General features: G+C 48.2%; 1 protein-coding gene across 3 annotated transcripts in view; it reads right to left on the bottom strand.

Annotated features, from left to right (window-relative positions):
* The window catches only part of Ncald (neurocalcin delta), a 222,190-nt gene that overhangs the window by 9,468 nt on the left and 198,438 nt on the right, over window positions 1-14,284 (bottom strand). For all 3 annotated transcript variants that reach the window (XM_010619498.3, XM_010619497.3, XM_010619499.3), the window contains one exon: window positions 11,959-12,355. In XM_010619498.3, coding sequence (XP_010617800.1) covers window positions 11,959-12,336 — 378 coding nt within the window. In that variant the 5' untranslated portion in view covers window positions 12,337-12,355. The remainder of the gene's footprint in view (window positions 1-11,958; window positions 12,356-14,284) is intronic.

The following is a 14,284-nucleotide window of genomic DNA, read 5'->3' as shown; positions in this document are numbered from 1 at the left end:
AAAAAAAAAAGAATATTTATCTGACTACAAAAACCTCTAACAGGCAACATGGAAACATTCACAATGTCTAGCATCCAACCTAAAATTACCAGGCATGTAAAGAAGCAGGAAAACACAACTTGGAGAAGAAAATCAATCATCAATCAATCAATCAATCAATCAAAGTGGCCCAGAACTGACATTTGTTAGGCTCAGGACACAGACATTCCAAGAGACAGAAAAACTGTGCTCTGTATGTACAAAAAGTAGGCATGGAAGACACAAAAGAAGACCTAAATCAAACTTCTAGCAATAAAACCTACAATGTCTAAGGAAAAAGTATACATCATGAGATTAATGGCAAATTAAGACCTTACAGGAAAAAGATAAGTGGCTCAGAAGGCTTATGAAGAAAAATTACCCCAAAAATGAAACAGAGAATAAGAAATTTATGACAGAACATTAGTGAATGTATGATAATTTCAAGCTGCCTAGTATACATGTAATTAAAGATCCTGAAGGAGAGAGACAGTGGGATACTGAAAGACCTTTGAAAATATAATTACTATAAACATTCCAAATTTGATGAAAACCAAGAAATACTTTGATAGAGAAAAACCTGCCAAGCAAATTACAATCTACAAGTCCACTGAAGAAAGCACAGATAACATGTATATTCTCCCATAAAACTTACACTTAAATGAAACTCGTAGTTAAAAATCTTCCATAAGGGCTGAGTATTTAGTTCAGTGGTTCAGTGGCCTACCTTGCAAGCACAAGCACCCGAGTTCAATCCCCGGAGCCAAAAAAAAAAAAAATTCCATAAAGAAACACAAGCACAAGGTCCTGAGTTCGATCCCCAGTACCAAACCAAAAAAGAAAAAAAAAGGAAAGGCTCATGTGGCTTCCCTGGGGTATTCTATTAAATATTTAAGGAAGAAACGATGTCAATTTAAACAAGTACTGCCAGAAAATTAAGGAGGAAGCAGTCTTCAGTTCATTTTATAAAAGTAGCACCCACATAAGATGTTACCATTTATTGTGTGAGCCAGCACTGCCAGTACCATGATACAAAGACACCGCCAGAAAACTGCTGACCAGTGTCTCTGTAAATAGAAATGCAGAAATTCTAAACATATTTTTAGTAAACAAAATGAAAGCACCCAAATTGAAAGAGAAAGAATTAAATGCTCTTTATTTACAAACAATATAACTAGCCATACAAAAAGATCTGAGAGACTCTACCAAAAATAAGAAAGAAAGAAAGAAAGAAAGAAAGAAAGAAAGAAAGAAAGAAAGAAAGAAAGTCCATTGGAAGTAATAAACGAATTTCGTGAGTTTGCAGGGTGTATGGTCAATACGCAAAGGCTCACTTTATTCTGTATACTGAAGTGAAATAAAGAAATGCTGAGGCAGAATGAGTACAAGTTTGAAGCCAGCCTGGGCTGCTTGTTGAGAACCAGTCTCAAAACAAAACAAAACAAAACAAAAATTTTTTTTTGGTACCTGGGATTGAACTCGGGCCCTTGCACTTGTGAGGCAGGCACTGGAACCATTGAACTACATCCCCAGCCCCAAAACAAAAATTTTTTAAAGGGCTGGGGATGTAGCTCAGTGGTAGAGGCTTTGCCTAGAATGCGTGAGGCCCCAGGGTTCAATCCCCAGTGCCACAAGAAGAAAGAGAATAAATTCACAAAAATATAACTTAAAATACAATGAAACAGACTAAGTGATCTAGATAACAGGTATGTGAGCCTTAGCCACAAGGTGTTGTTAATATAAGTAAAAACAGAGCTAAGTGGAGAGACAAACCAGGTCCTTGGGTTGGCAAAGCCAATACTGTTTAAATGTTCCTTCTCCTCAAATTGATCAATGGATTTGTTACAAATCCAATCAAAATATCAGTATTTTCTTTTTGCAAAAATTGGTAAGCTGATTCTAAAGCACAAGTGAAAAGAGAAATTATATAAAATATCCAAAACAACATTGAAAAAGTAACAAAATTAGAGGACAAACACTATCTGATTCAAAGACTTATTTTTTAATCTCTAGAAGTCAGAACTTTTTATTCCTCAAAAAATGAAATGTATCACCTTCAAATTTTTTAATCATTAAATTTATTGGTATAATTTAGATATACATAATGATCACATTCATTATATGGAATTTCTACCTGTACATGATACATCTTGATTCATATTTTCCACTCCTCTCCTTTCCATTTTAAAGCTGCAATAATCAAGACAGCATAGTATTGTCAACATAAAAGAAAATTAAATCAATAGAATGAAGGGGAGAGGTAAGGAAAGATTCCTAAGACACAGCATCAAAAGAACCAACAGTAAAAGTACAAATCAATAGGCTAAATATCAAACTTAAAATGTTCTATTCTTAGAAATACTAAGAAAATTAAAAGACAAACCAAAGACTAGGAGAAAATATACGTGTGATAAATAATGTGTATGGTGAATAAAAAAAACTTCTCAAATGCAGGAAAACTGCAATTTTAGAAATGAAACAAAAGATTTAGACAGATATTTCAACAAAGAAGATGTAAGAGTGACAAGCCCACAGAAGGGGCCCAACAGACTGTCATTCAGGAAATGCAGATAAAAACACAACGACCCATAAGAATGGCTGACAGGACAATGCCCAACCACAGACCTCGTGTTGTCTAGACGTGGCTGAACTAGAACTCATGTGCATGCTAGGAGGAGTGCAAAACTATACACTCACATTGGAAGTTTCTTAAGAAGTTAAACACAAACCTACCATATGATCTAACCATTCCCTCCCTGGCTATTTACTCAAAAGAAATGAAAGCCTATGTCCATACAAAATCCTGTACACAAGTATCCAGAGCAGATTTTTTTGTAACGGCTAAAAACTGGAAACAGCTGACATAGCCATATGAATGAAACAGATATCTCAAGTGTGATGTACACACATGTTGGCAGGAGGTATCACGTACAGGTGCAAATTCCCTATGATGAGTACTATCATTTATAAGTCTAAAATGTACCAATAAATGCTTTGCTATTAAAAAAATTAAAAAGGACTGGGGAGGTAGCTCAGGGCCAAGGCCCTGGGTTCAGTTCCTAGCACTGAAAAAAAATTTTTTTAAAAAGAATAAAGAACAACAAGAAAAAAACCTTACCAAGTTCTAAACTTTAAATATACATCATCTGTAAAGTGTTTTGAAAATCCTGTTGATAAGATCATAAACCAGGCCGGGGATTTAGCTCAGTGGTGCTGCTGCCTGCCTCAAAAGTGCAAGGTCCCAAGTTTGATCCCCGGTACCCCCCAAAAAATCATAAACTAATCATATCTTTTTGTGGAGTTGTTCATATTTAAAAGGAGCCGTCTATCTGAAGGTAAAAGAGAACAAGAGCAGACTATGCGGCAGATGTTATAGGATACTACAGGACAACGATGGCAAATCTTTTAGAGACTAAGTGCCCAGAATGCAACCCCAAACCAACTTATTTATCAAAAAGTACCAACACAGCAATGAAATGTGAATATCCAATGCTCAGCCCGTGGGAGACTCAGCTCAGGGCAGAGAGGGGTCTGTGAGCCACAGTTTCGCCACCACTGCTGTAGGAAAACGGATGTGGTTTGGTTGGGTGGGAGGCAGAGGAGAGGACTTCCGTGAAGTGACATAGAGATATTAAGAGGACATGCTATGCCATCTCATGAGGAAAGGCTGTAGGCTGTGAGAGACCACAGGGCCTTCTGGAATCTTCTGCTTGACCTTATCTGAGGTGAGGAGCACTAAAAAACTACAGCATAAGATGAATTTTGAAGGGCTCAATTCATAAAGGCTTCCTTAAGGAATTTAGACATTATTTGAAGCAAGCAAGGTGGTACTGTGTTAGCCAGCTTTCTGTCGTTGTGATGAAATACTGGAAATAATCATTTTATAAAGAGCAAAGATATTTCAGCTAAGAGTTTTGAAGTTCCAGGCCCTTGGGGAGTCGGCCATGCTTCATTTGGGTCTCAGAAAGGCAGTACCTTGTGGCAGGGTTGTGCAGCAGGACAGAACTGCTTGCCTCACGGCAGGAAGCTAAAGAGAAAGTGAAAGAAGAATAGAGTCCCCAACCCCTTCAAAGCCATGCCCCATTGACCTTAGGACTCTTACAAGGCTCTGCCTTGTAAAAGGCCCATCTCCTTCCAATAGGGCCACCCTGGGTATCAAGACTTCAGCACACAGAACTCTGGGGATGCCTAATGCCTACGTGACAGCAGGTACTAAAAGATTTTAAGCAGGACAGAAACACAGTTGTATTTGCACCACAGAATGATCACTTGGTATCAATAGGGTAAACTACTGGGGTAGGGTAGGAGTGGGTGGGAAGCCTGTTAGGAATGTGGATGGAATATTGCATCTTCCCACAGTGGCCAGGACAGTACTTATAGTCCAGCATGGCCTTCTGGAATCTCACTACTGCCCTATCGAGAGGTGGGCTCCAGGTTTCCCTTCCCTTTGTGAATGGCAGAGACCTTTGTGACAACCTGGACTAGGGCTGCGTGGTGGAACGATGTTACATAACATCAAATTAGGTCATAAAAGGAGCTGCGGCCCTGCCTGGTCTCTTCCTTCCCATGAAAGCTGCCATGGAAGCAGTCTGACCACTGCAAAGCCCAAGGTGGGAGAGATCACCACGACTTGAAGAGGGACATCAGGAAGGGTGGGTGGGAATGACAGGTTTAAAAACATTAAGGGGGTCAGCACAATAGTTCTGGTGACGACCAGATATGGAGTTAGGTGGGGGGAGGGTGTGACGGGAGACACATGAGTGGTAAGGCCATTTACAAACAAATGTGTTTGGGGGCGGGCAAGGGTATGTCTGGAATACCCTGGCAGTGTGACATTCGAGTGACGATGTGCATTCACAGGTGGGTACAGTGGAGATGCACGGCTGGACCTGTTTCTCCATCCATCAAACGGGCTGAGAATGCTGTGCTTGCTGAACACAACAAAGTACATGTTCTGAACCGAACAGAGTCCTGCCAAAATTTAGGTCCAGCCAGGAGCTGTGAGTGTGATCTCACTGGAGAATAAGGTTTTGCAAATGTAGTCAGTTACATTGAGATCACAGTGGATCTGACGGGTCCCAACCCCAGGAAGAGGGAGATGTAGGCACAGGCACACAAGAGACAACCACACACAGCACCAGAAGCACATGCTGGGGAGATGCCACGCCAGGCCAAGGAGCCCAAGGAGCAGACAAGTTCGGGAAGTGTGAGAAGCGACCGTGGTGATGCTTTCATTTTGAACTCTGGCCTTCAGAACTGTGGTGGGAAAGATTTCTGCTGTCTTGGGCCACCTGTTGAGGCTAATGTGTTACAGCAGCTCCAAAGCCTAAAAGGACAGAAAGCCCTGACCTCAACTCCCCATCCACACCAACACCAAAAAGATGAGACTGCCCAGAGGTAGTGAAGGGAGCAGGCCTGTGCTGGACCCCCTGGAGTCTCCAGGTGTGGAGTGCAGAAGAAAGGGGGCTCCACGGAGGAGACCGGGAGGCTTCCGGCCAGCACACACGCACCCTCAGTAGCCGGGTTGACTTGGTGCCGAGGGTGAACTTCAACAGCTGAAGCACAGTGTGGCTCGTCGTCGTGAGTCCCTTGGGGAGAAAGGGGCAAACCCAACAGAGCAGATAAGCAAGCTAAGGTCAGCCCACAGCGATGTCACAAGCCTAAGCCAGAGCTTTCTCCAGGAACGAAATCCTGAATGTCCAGAGTGACGCCGGAGGCCCACACTCAGAAAAGAGAATCAAGGAAGGGTTTGGAGCTGAACCCCAGGAGCTGCACTAGCCCCCCACCCCACAGTCAGAGAAGCCATGTTTCAGGGCTCCACAGAACATCTTGGGCGTGGCATGGTGTCTACTGCAGGTGAGCGGATGAAACGCGAACACCACGTGGGACACGGTCCTAAAACGAGCGAGGCTGGTCCTCACGTGGATCCTCTGCCGCACAGGCCCTGGCCAGGTGGTCGTCTGGGTCGGTGACAGCTGACTCTCTGGACACCAGCTGGGCCCTCTGGGTGGGGACCTCCTCTGTGTGATGCCTGTCCCGGGACCCCTCCCTGTCCCCATCCTGCAGCAGCACCGCTATGCACATTTTGTTCAGCACGAGGGGAAATCGGAAAAAAGAACGTTTTCCCCACACTGCTAAAAAGAAACAAAGGCAAAGTGCTCTGTGTCACGCAGCCAGCGTACTCCTGTCCTCTTTTCTTGGGTTTCATTGATTCAAAAGGCGTGGAAACATAGACAAGCTGTGTACTGAGGTTCACCCTGCCGCCCGCAGAAGTGCCAGTTAACCTTGTCACACGTGGGAGGGAGTACGTCTAAATCCTGAAACCACAGGAAGCCGCTTGCCAAGTATTTTCAAAGCAATCATTAGCATCCCGTGAGTGAGCATCTAATTACAAATTAGTCCGAGCTGGTCTTCGCAGTGGCTGCGGAGGACTCGGTGAGTAACATGTCAGCCAGGGAAGGGTTTCCCCGAACTTGGCCACCCTGAGCCCGCTTTCCCCAGTGCATTCCTGAGGCACAGGGAATCCCTGGTGCCACCCACGCGCCTCCCGCAAGCTGATCTTTCTGTGCCTGAGTCCTGTGAGCACCACAGCATAAGCCCAAGGGTGTAGTTTATTCCCAGGTGGGAAATCAAAAGACAGCAGGGAAAGAAGGCAGGGTCCTCCCGTCAGGGACATCGCCGCTGTGGTTTCGGGGGGAGGGTGTCAGTGGGCGACCGCACATCGCCTGGGGGCTGGACACGTCACCCCACAGTCAGTATAACTACACTCGGCACAGCGCTCTGTCCCCAAAATGCTCAGCTCTGGAAACTGTGGGTGGGTGACAGCTGTAGCCCGGACTGGCAGGAACCATCCCAGACAGGCCGGCTCTGGCACCACACTCAGGGTAACGGACCTGACCACAGAATGCCACAAGCGGGCACCATCACATGGGGTGCTGAGCTCAGGGACCCAAATGCGAAATGTGACACAGGGAGAGGGCAAGGAGGAAGGGCGAGCTCGGGGATGTCCATGATACACGTGTGTCTGCACGACGAGGGGTCGCCCCGCTTGGCCCAAACTCCTCTCACGTGACTCCTCTTCCCTGGCTCTCTCCCCATCTTTGGGCACAGTCGGCCATCTTTGGTCTTACTCTGTAATTTTCATCCCATCACAGGGCTCGTGCAGTGCAGTCTCTGCTCGTCTGTGCCCTGACGGCCCCAGAGTTCAGCCTCGCGAGGGCTCCAGTGAGCAGTGGCCCAAGAACAGGAGGAAGCAGAGGCCACTTTTCCCTCCTCGACCTGGACGTGCGGCCCCCGCTCCCTGCATATGTGGCCGAATCGGCCCGGCTTTCCCAGCTCACCAGCCGCTTTCTCGGCCCCAGCCATGCTGCTGTGGTGCAGTGTCTAGGTGGGCAGAGAGGCAAAGAGGGCAGGGACCCAGGAGGGCAGGAAGGGTCTCCTTCCTCTTGCAGTGAGGGGCTACTGCACCCAGCAAGAGAACAGAATTCTGCTGCGGGTGGGAACGGCAGAGGTTGTTATCTGGCTTGAGACTCACACACCTGTATTTCCAGCATTTGGAGGCTGAGGCAGGAGGATGGCCATAAGTTTGAGGCCAGGCTGAACTACATAGCAAGACCCTATCTGAAAAAGAAAAAAAATTCCTGAGATGATTTCCATGCAATAATAAAATATCAAGCCTCAAAATATGCTACTAAATCTGACACTTTAGAACACACACAAAATGTGAAGAAGTTCATTTAAGCTGTAAAAATAAACTTGCATGTGGTTTTTTTCTTGTTCACCCCGATGCTGATACAGCACAAAATTTTTCTTTAAAAGGAACACAACTGCACTGTGGCCCAGACGGCAGGGCGGGGATGCTCCCCTGACACGGGGAGGACCTGGCGATCCCGCACGTTTTAGAACCGTCCTGTCCACATCTGGACCCCCGGAGCCCTGGCTCTGCTACCTCCCGCAGGAAGACAGTTCGCAGACGTGACAGAGCCTTGGGATGGGATGGTTGTGCTGCCTTAGTAACCAGGCACGTGACCAGGAGTATGCAGCAGAAGGCAAGAGAGCGACTCAGGAGGTCTGTGCGTAGTGAGCTCAAGGGAAAGGACCTTCAGGACAGGTCCGGAAGTACCAGCCCTGAACGCACCTTCCAGTAGCCCCGCGGCTGCAGACTCGGGACTTTCCAACTGCCGAAAGCCGCTGGGTTCGTGGCAAACGCGGCACCAGCTGGACCGCAGCAGTGGACTTCAGTACTGCACAGAATCCATAGGAGTTTCGTACTCTTTAGTCTTTTCTAACACAATTGGGAAACAGCAAAGAATGCAGACAGCCATGAATAACGAGCGTTCTTCATCAAATCGCTTGGATTTTGAGTCTTGGAGGGTCGAGGTCAGGCAAGAGTTTACGAATGGACGCTCGTTACCAAGCGCAAGACCTGTGCGCTCAGGTAAAGCCTTCATTTGCTTGGGCTTCTGCAGCCAGCAGATGTTTTCCCAGGCACAAAGCAGAGATGGAACAGACAGTTCCGCTTTCTTAGAGCAAATGTGTTTTCCGAAGCAGAGCAGACCGGCCAGGACAGAGAAAAGGAGACCCCTGTGACCCTGATAAAGGCCTGAGACTGTGGGCTTTGGAAAAGGAAGAAGAAAAGATTGATAAAGAAAAGAGAAGACCAGCCACGCAGTAAGATCCTGTAGTTAAGTCCCGATTCCCACAGACAAATTGAAAGCAGGGTGATTAACATAAGAATGGCACGGAGTCCACACATTTTCAGTTTGCAAAGTAGCAGAAGGAGCGGCAGAGCCTTAAAATGAAATGGTCTGATTTAATCTCTTTGATGATTTGGAAGTCGCTCCAGGGTGTTGCAGAGTTCCCTGCAGCCCTGCATATTCATCATGGGGTGGGCCACTGTGGGAAAGAGCTGGGGGCAGCTGGGCCTTCCCATAAGGGGTTTGTAAGGATGCAGAAGCCTCAGCCATCAGCTCCTGGGAATGTCGCATCCTCACAGCTGGGCCTGGAAAGGAGCGGGCCTCTGTCTCCTGTCTCGGACAGTGGTCTCCGCTTTTTACACTTTGTATTCGGTGTGCACCACACCCCCAGGGGCCGGGCAGCGTCTTCTAGGGTCTTCTGCCCTCTTCCTGCTCTGTGTGGGATCCACAGCATAGGGACAGCACCGTGCCAGGCACTTCACAGGTGCTGAATGCTAGGTACCAAATGAAGACGTGATTCTTGATTTGCATGAGCCCACGTGGTCTGTAGTTTCCACCCTGAATGCACGTCCACTTCCTGACCAATGTGGCGGTGAACCAAGCCAGGACAGCTGAGTTAGGGGCTGTTTCACAGAAGACAACACCGTGACGGGGGGAGGGGGATTTCTCACACCCCAGTCAAGAAACAGCTCCCTCCAGCAGGAGAATATTCCCATCCTTATCTGTACAGAAGGGCAGGGCCCAGCACTCCAAGATGGAAAAGAGACACAGGTGAAGCCTAACTCAAGGGAATGGATCTCGAGTGGTCCCATGTGGAAGGAATGGTCCGCAGCCTGTGGCACTGTGAGAAAGCAAGGGGTGGGGCTGAGTGGGGGGTTTCCAGGTTTTGGGGTGTCCTCAAAGGGAGACTGTGGGGCCCCAGTCTCTCCCTCCACCACACATTCCCTCAAGAAGCAAAGAGGCCACCCAACATGATACAAAATCTCCAAAACCATGAGCCATAGCAGACCTTTCCTCTTGAGAAGCTGATTATCCAGGGCATTTGTTATAGTAGCAGAAAGCTGACAGATACAATGAATCACCTTTGAAAGTTTAATTTTTGTTCAATTAGCGACCAGAAAAGTAGAACTATGTAGGAATAGGGCCACACACTGGGGGTGCACTGGGAAAAGTTTGCAGTCTGCACACAGAGCCTTAGAAATACTCATGCCCTTTGGTCCTCTAATTGTCCTCCTGGGAATGTACTCTAGTGAGATAATCCTACATACAGAAAAAAAGCTTTGGGCAGAAGGCCTATTGATTAACTAGTTTATTTTTTAAAGTTATAAGATTATACCTAATAATGAAAACTGAAAATAACCTAGATAGCCAACAAGATAGTCAGAAGACTATCATCATCTATTGTAGGACTATAATTACCTATTGGAGGCCAGTATCACCTCTGTGGGACCATATAAATGTTTTTATAGCATGAGAAATATTTGCATTACTATGTTAAAGAAAACTTTGTACACATTATGAAATCAATTGGATATTTTCAGATGCATGGAAATAGGACCAGGAAAGCTATAGCTAAAAGTGATCAGCAGTGATTCTTTTTATGGGCAGGGTGGGTCACAAATCATTTTCCTCTTTTTCTATTCTGCCAAGATTCTTACAGTAGGCATATTTTTTCGAGTGTTTATCCCAAGAGGAAGAGAGAGACCCGTTTCAGGCCCATGTGTCTGGGGGACCCTTGCACATAGCTGTTCCCCAGTTCCTGATCGGATGCAGGAAGGGTGCTGGGGCCCAGCCAGCGACAGCAGGCTGAGCATGGAGGGCCCCGGGGGAGCAGGGCCATCTGGGTCCCTGCCCTCCACCCCTCCAACAGTAGCTGTCCCTTCTCCCTGGCCCAGGAGCAGGGGGCAGCCCTGCTCGGCTTCCACAATCAGCCACGGGTCAGGACTGTGGGTGTGGGGGCTCCAAGCCCCTCCCATGACCAGGTCCCAGTGCTCTGTGAGCTCCTGCCATGCGCCCTGCCCACCCTGCCTGCCCTGCCCGCCGCCCCACCATTCCCCTGGGGCTGCGGCTGCACCTTCCCACCTCCTGCCAGTCTGTTCTGGGGTGAGGTGGCCTCAGAGCTGAGCCCTGCAGGAAGCCAAAGCCCCGTGTTTCCCTCCTGCACCCCTCTCAAGTGCCAAGACAGCAAGTGACTGCCAGCTCTGCTGGTGCTGCCACTCGCCGAGTCCTCCTTCCTTTCTGCAGCAGACCCGCTTGCTCCTGAGGCCGAGATCCATCTCTTTAGGTTTGTCTCTGGGTCCCACCAACGCTGAGCAAACTTCCCGGCCACACTCTTGACCAGCTCCCCGACTTGCCCCGAGTTCACTGGGGTCCCAAGAGGAGCAGGCAGCCATGGCTGGCACTGTGACAGCCATTTCACCCCGAGTTGCCTCATGGCATGGATGGGTGCGGCCAAATGTTCTGTTTACGGATGCTGCTGCTATGGGAACTAACATGGTCAGAGTCGCACAGAGAAGGATGGAGGACTTGAACCCAGGTCAGAACTTGCTCATTAGCCCCACACCAGAGGGCATGGACTCCAAACCACTGGCTCAGGCCCAGGCAGGTCATTGCAGGGTGAGCGGTGGGGTCATGATAAGCACGGCCAACTATATTGGTCACTTTGCCATCACTGGGACAAAATACCTGACACCTGCAATTTAAAGGGTTATTGGGCTCACAGTTTCAGAGGGTTCCACCCATGGCTGGCTGGTTTCCAGGCAGAAATGACACGGAAGGACCTGGCAGAGCACAGGTGCTCACCCATGGCAGCAGGAAGGCGGCGGGGGGGAGCCGGGCACAAGAGAGCACCTTTCAGATCACACCTCCAGCCATCCACCTCCTAACAGCACACTGAGCTAGGAATTCATCCGTGGGTGACTGCGACCCCCTACGATCCAATCACCCTCAAAAAGCTCCACCCTGTAACTCCTGAGGCTTTGGGGGACATGATAGAGCTAAACAGCCACACCCACTGAAGAGCACATCATCTGCAACGTGTGGGTCACCCCAAGTACAACAGGCAAGAACGTGGGCCCAGCATCGCCAAAGCGCGGAGTGGATTTTCCGTGACCCCGCACTATAGCGCGCGTCCACACCTTTCAGAGGTTCTGACCGGGCAGGTACCTTGCACCGTGCCCACCAGCTCGTGACTGTGCTTCTCACTCCCGATGCGGCGCTCTTCTCCCTGTGGAGGACCACGCACCTGCACGATCTCCAGCATCTCCGCCTTGCTGATGTAGCCGTTCCCGTCCAGGTCGTACATGCTGAAAGCCCACTTCAGCTTCTGCTCCAGCTTCCCCCTGGATGTCACGCTGAGGGCGATGATGAATTCTCGGAAGTCTATCGTCCCATCGCCATTGGCGTCGAAGGTGCGGAAGACGTGCTCCGCGAATTTGGAAGCATCCCCATAAGGGAAAAAGTTCCCGTATATTTTCTTAAACTCCTCCATAGACAAATGTCCACTGGGGCAGTCTCTCAGGAAGCCTTTGTACCACTCCTGGATCTCGTGCTCCGTGAAGTCTGTGCTTTCCAGCAAGTCCTGCATGACCTCGGGCCGCAGCTTGCTGTTCTGCTTCCCCATCCTGGTGACGAGAACTCAGCTGCAAAGAGGAAAGAAAACACATGTCATGTGCAGAGCCTCCATCCGATCACCTGTGACTGCGCTCAGGAAAGAGAAAAGCAAGCAAACGCGGTGCTAGTCCTGTGACGCCAGCTCCCCAAGTGGCAGAAGGGCTCAAAGGAGGCCGGGGGCTCTCCTGTGGATCCCAAGGGCTAGCAGGAGAATTCAAGGAAAGAGGGAGAGAGAGAGAGAGAGAGAGAGAGAGAGAGAGAGAGAGAGAGAGAGAGAGAGAGAGAAATAAGTTGATTCATTTTCTGATCCTGCACTGGAGGCCGAACCTGGCTCCGGTTTTACTCCTTGCTGGACCATTGGCACGGTCCACAGCTGTGGGATGGGGTCTAGTTTGGAGGCTCCTCTGTGTGCTGAATCAAGCAAACTCCACTTTCTACAAGAACTAAATTAAACTACTCTAAATAGAGCCCAAATAGAATTTATAAATTGAGCATTCCAGTAACTTTCTCTTCCCTGACATGATTTCTTTTTTCCATGAAGGTTAAGAAAAAAAAGTTAGAGAGGCTGGTTTGTATTTGAATTTAAAAACTGTCATTTGGTTGCTAAGCTGGCAATTTGCCTGAGGCCAGAACCCAGAAACATGAGGTAATACATAATGCATGGGTTTATAGAGCTCCAAAACATTTAACAGAATTTACAAGTAATTTCAAGTTTTCCTTTTGGGGCAATCTTTAGAATGTGGTGTTCAATCAAATCACTATTATTACAGTTTTGTTATTTGCAAATCACACTGTGCCTGGCCTTGGGGGAGGACTGCCATTTTCATATTTAAATCTAATCCTTTAAAGAATGATTTGTTTCCTTGCATATACAAAGCACTGTTTCTCCAAAACCAAACTTAAGCTCTTCTCCCAACACTTAAGAAGTGCACTCATTTATTAGCTGTTTTTCACTAAAAACAAATTGCCTCAATATTTGGCTTCCTCTCCTACCAGACTGATCTGCGAGTAGCTAGTTCTCAGTAAACAGTAATTATACCACATTTACAAAATCATTAGCACAGAAAGGCCACAACACAAACAAGGCAGAGGAGCACAAAGTTAGTTATTTGAGAAGCGTTTTCGCCCAGGATTGGTCTCAGTGGATAACTGCAACACCGCCCTGAGTGTGAGGACTGGACTTAAGGAAGCCATGGGGACAGGGTTAGACAGTAAGGCAAAACTGAGGCACCTGTGGCAGTGTCCCTGCTTGGAGGGGCAGGAGGAAGAGACGGGAATGCTTGACAATACCTTGCAGAAGACAGAAATTTCTGCCTGAAACCCCCATTGAGGGACAGGGCCAGAGCACGAGACACCAGTTAGCAGTGAGTGAAGACTGAAGTTGTATCTCGGGCCAAACCCTTTGCATCGCCCCAGGCCGTCACTGCCAGCCTGGGCTGGAATCAGAACACAGGTGGGGAAAAAAAGCTCAGGACTGGAGTAAGATACACTTGGCTTCAAAGCCTGGCCCTGGTGGTTGCTAGTCATTGCATACGCTACTTAGTCTTATGGTGCACCTCGGATCTCTCATCTGTAACATGAATTCAGCCCTCCAAGTCCAAGTGTCACTGCTCTGACGAGGACTGCTCGCGATAGGGTAAGGACAAACCCTGGTGAATGACAACACCTGCTATGGCTTCCATCTGCTTTGCCCCCAAAGGTCAGTGTGCTGGCAGTGGTCCCCAGTGTGACGCTGTGAAGGGTGGGCTGTTAGAGCAGAAGGCGGCAGGTGCTCCTCCGTGGGCCGGGAATGGGTCACCAGAGCCAGTGCGGCTTTCCTGCCTCTTGCTTCTGTCTTGCCTGTGCCCTCTCCCCCTGTCCTGTGTCCCACCTGCCAGCTGCAAGTCCCAGGTGGGGCTGCCTGATGTTGGCCTTTCAACCTCCCAAACTATGCCAAATGCTCTTTTCTACATGAAGTT

This window comes from Fukomys damarensis, unplaced genomic scaffold (genome assembly GCF_012274545.1).
Source record: "Fukomys damarensis isolate Sample0158 unplaced genomic scaffold, DMR_v1.0_HiC HiC_scaffold_5, whole genome shotgun sequence".
Taxonomy (NCBI): Eukaryota; Metazoa; Chordata; class Mammalia; order Rodentia; family Bathyergidae; genus Fukomys; species Fukomys damarensis.
Note: the sequence above shows the minus strand (reverse complement) of the source record. Positions and strands in the feature narration are given on the sequence as shown.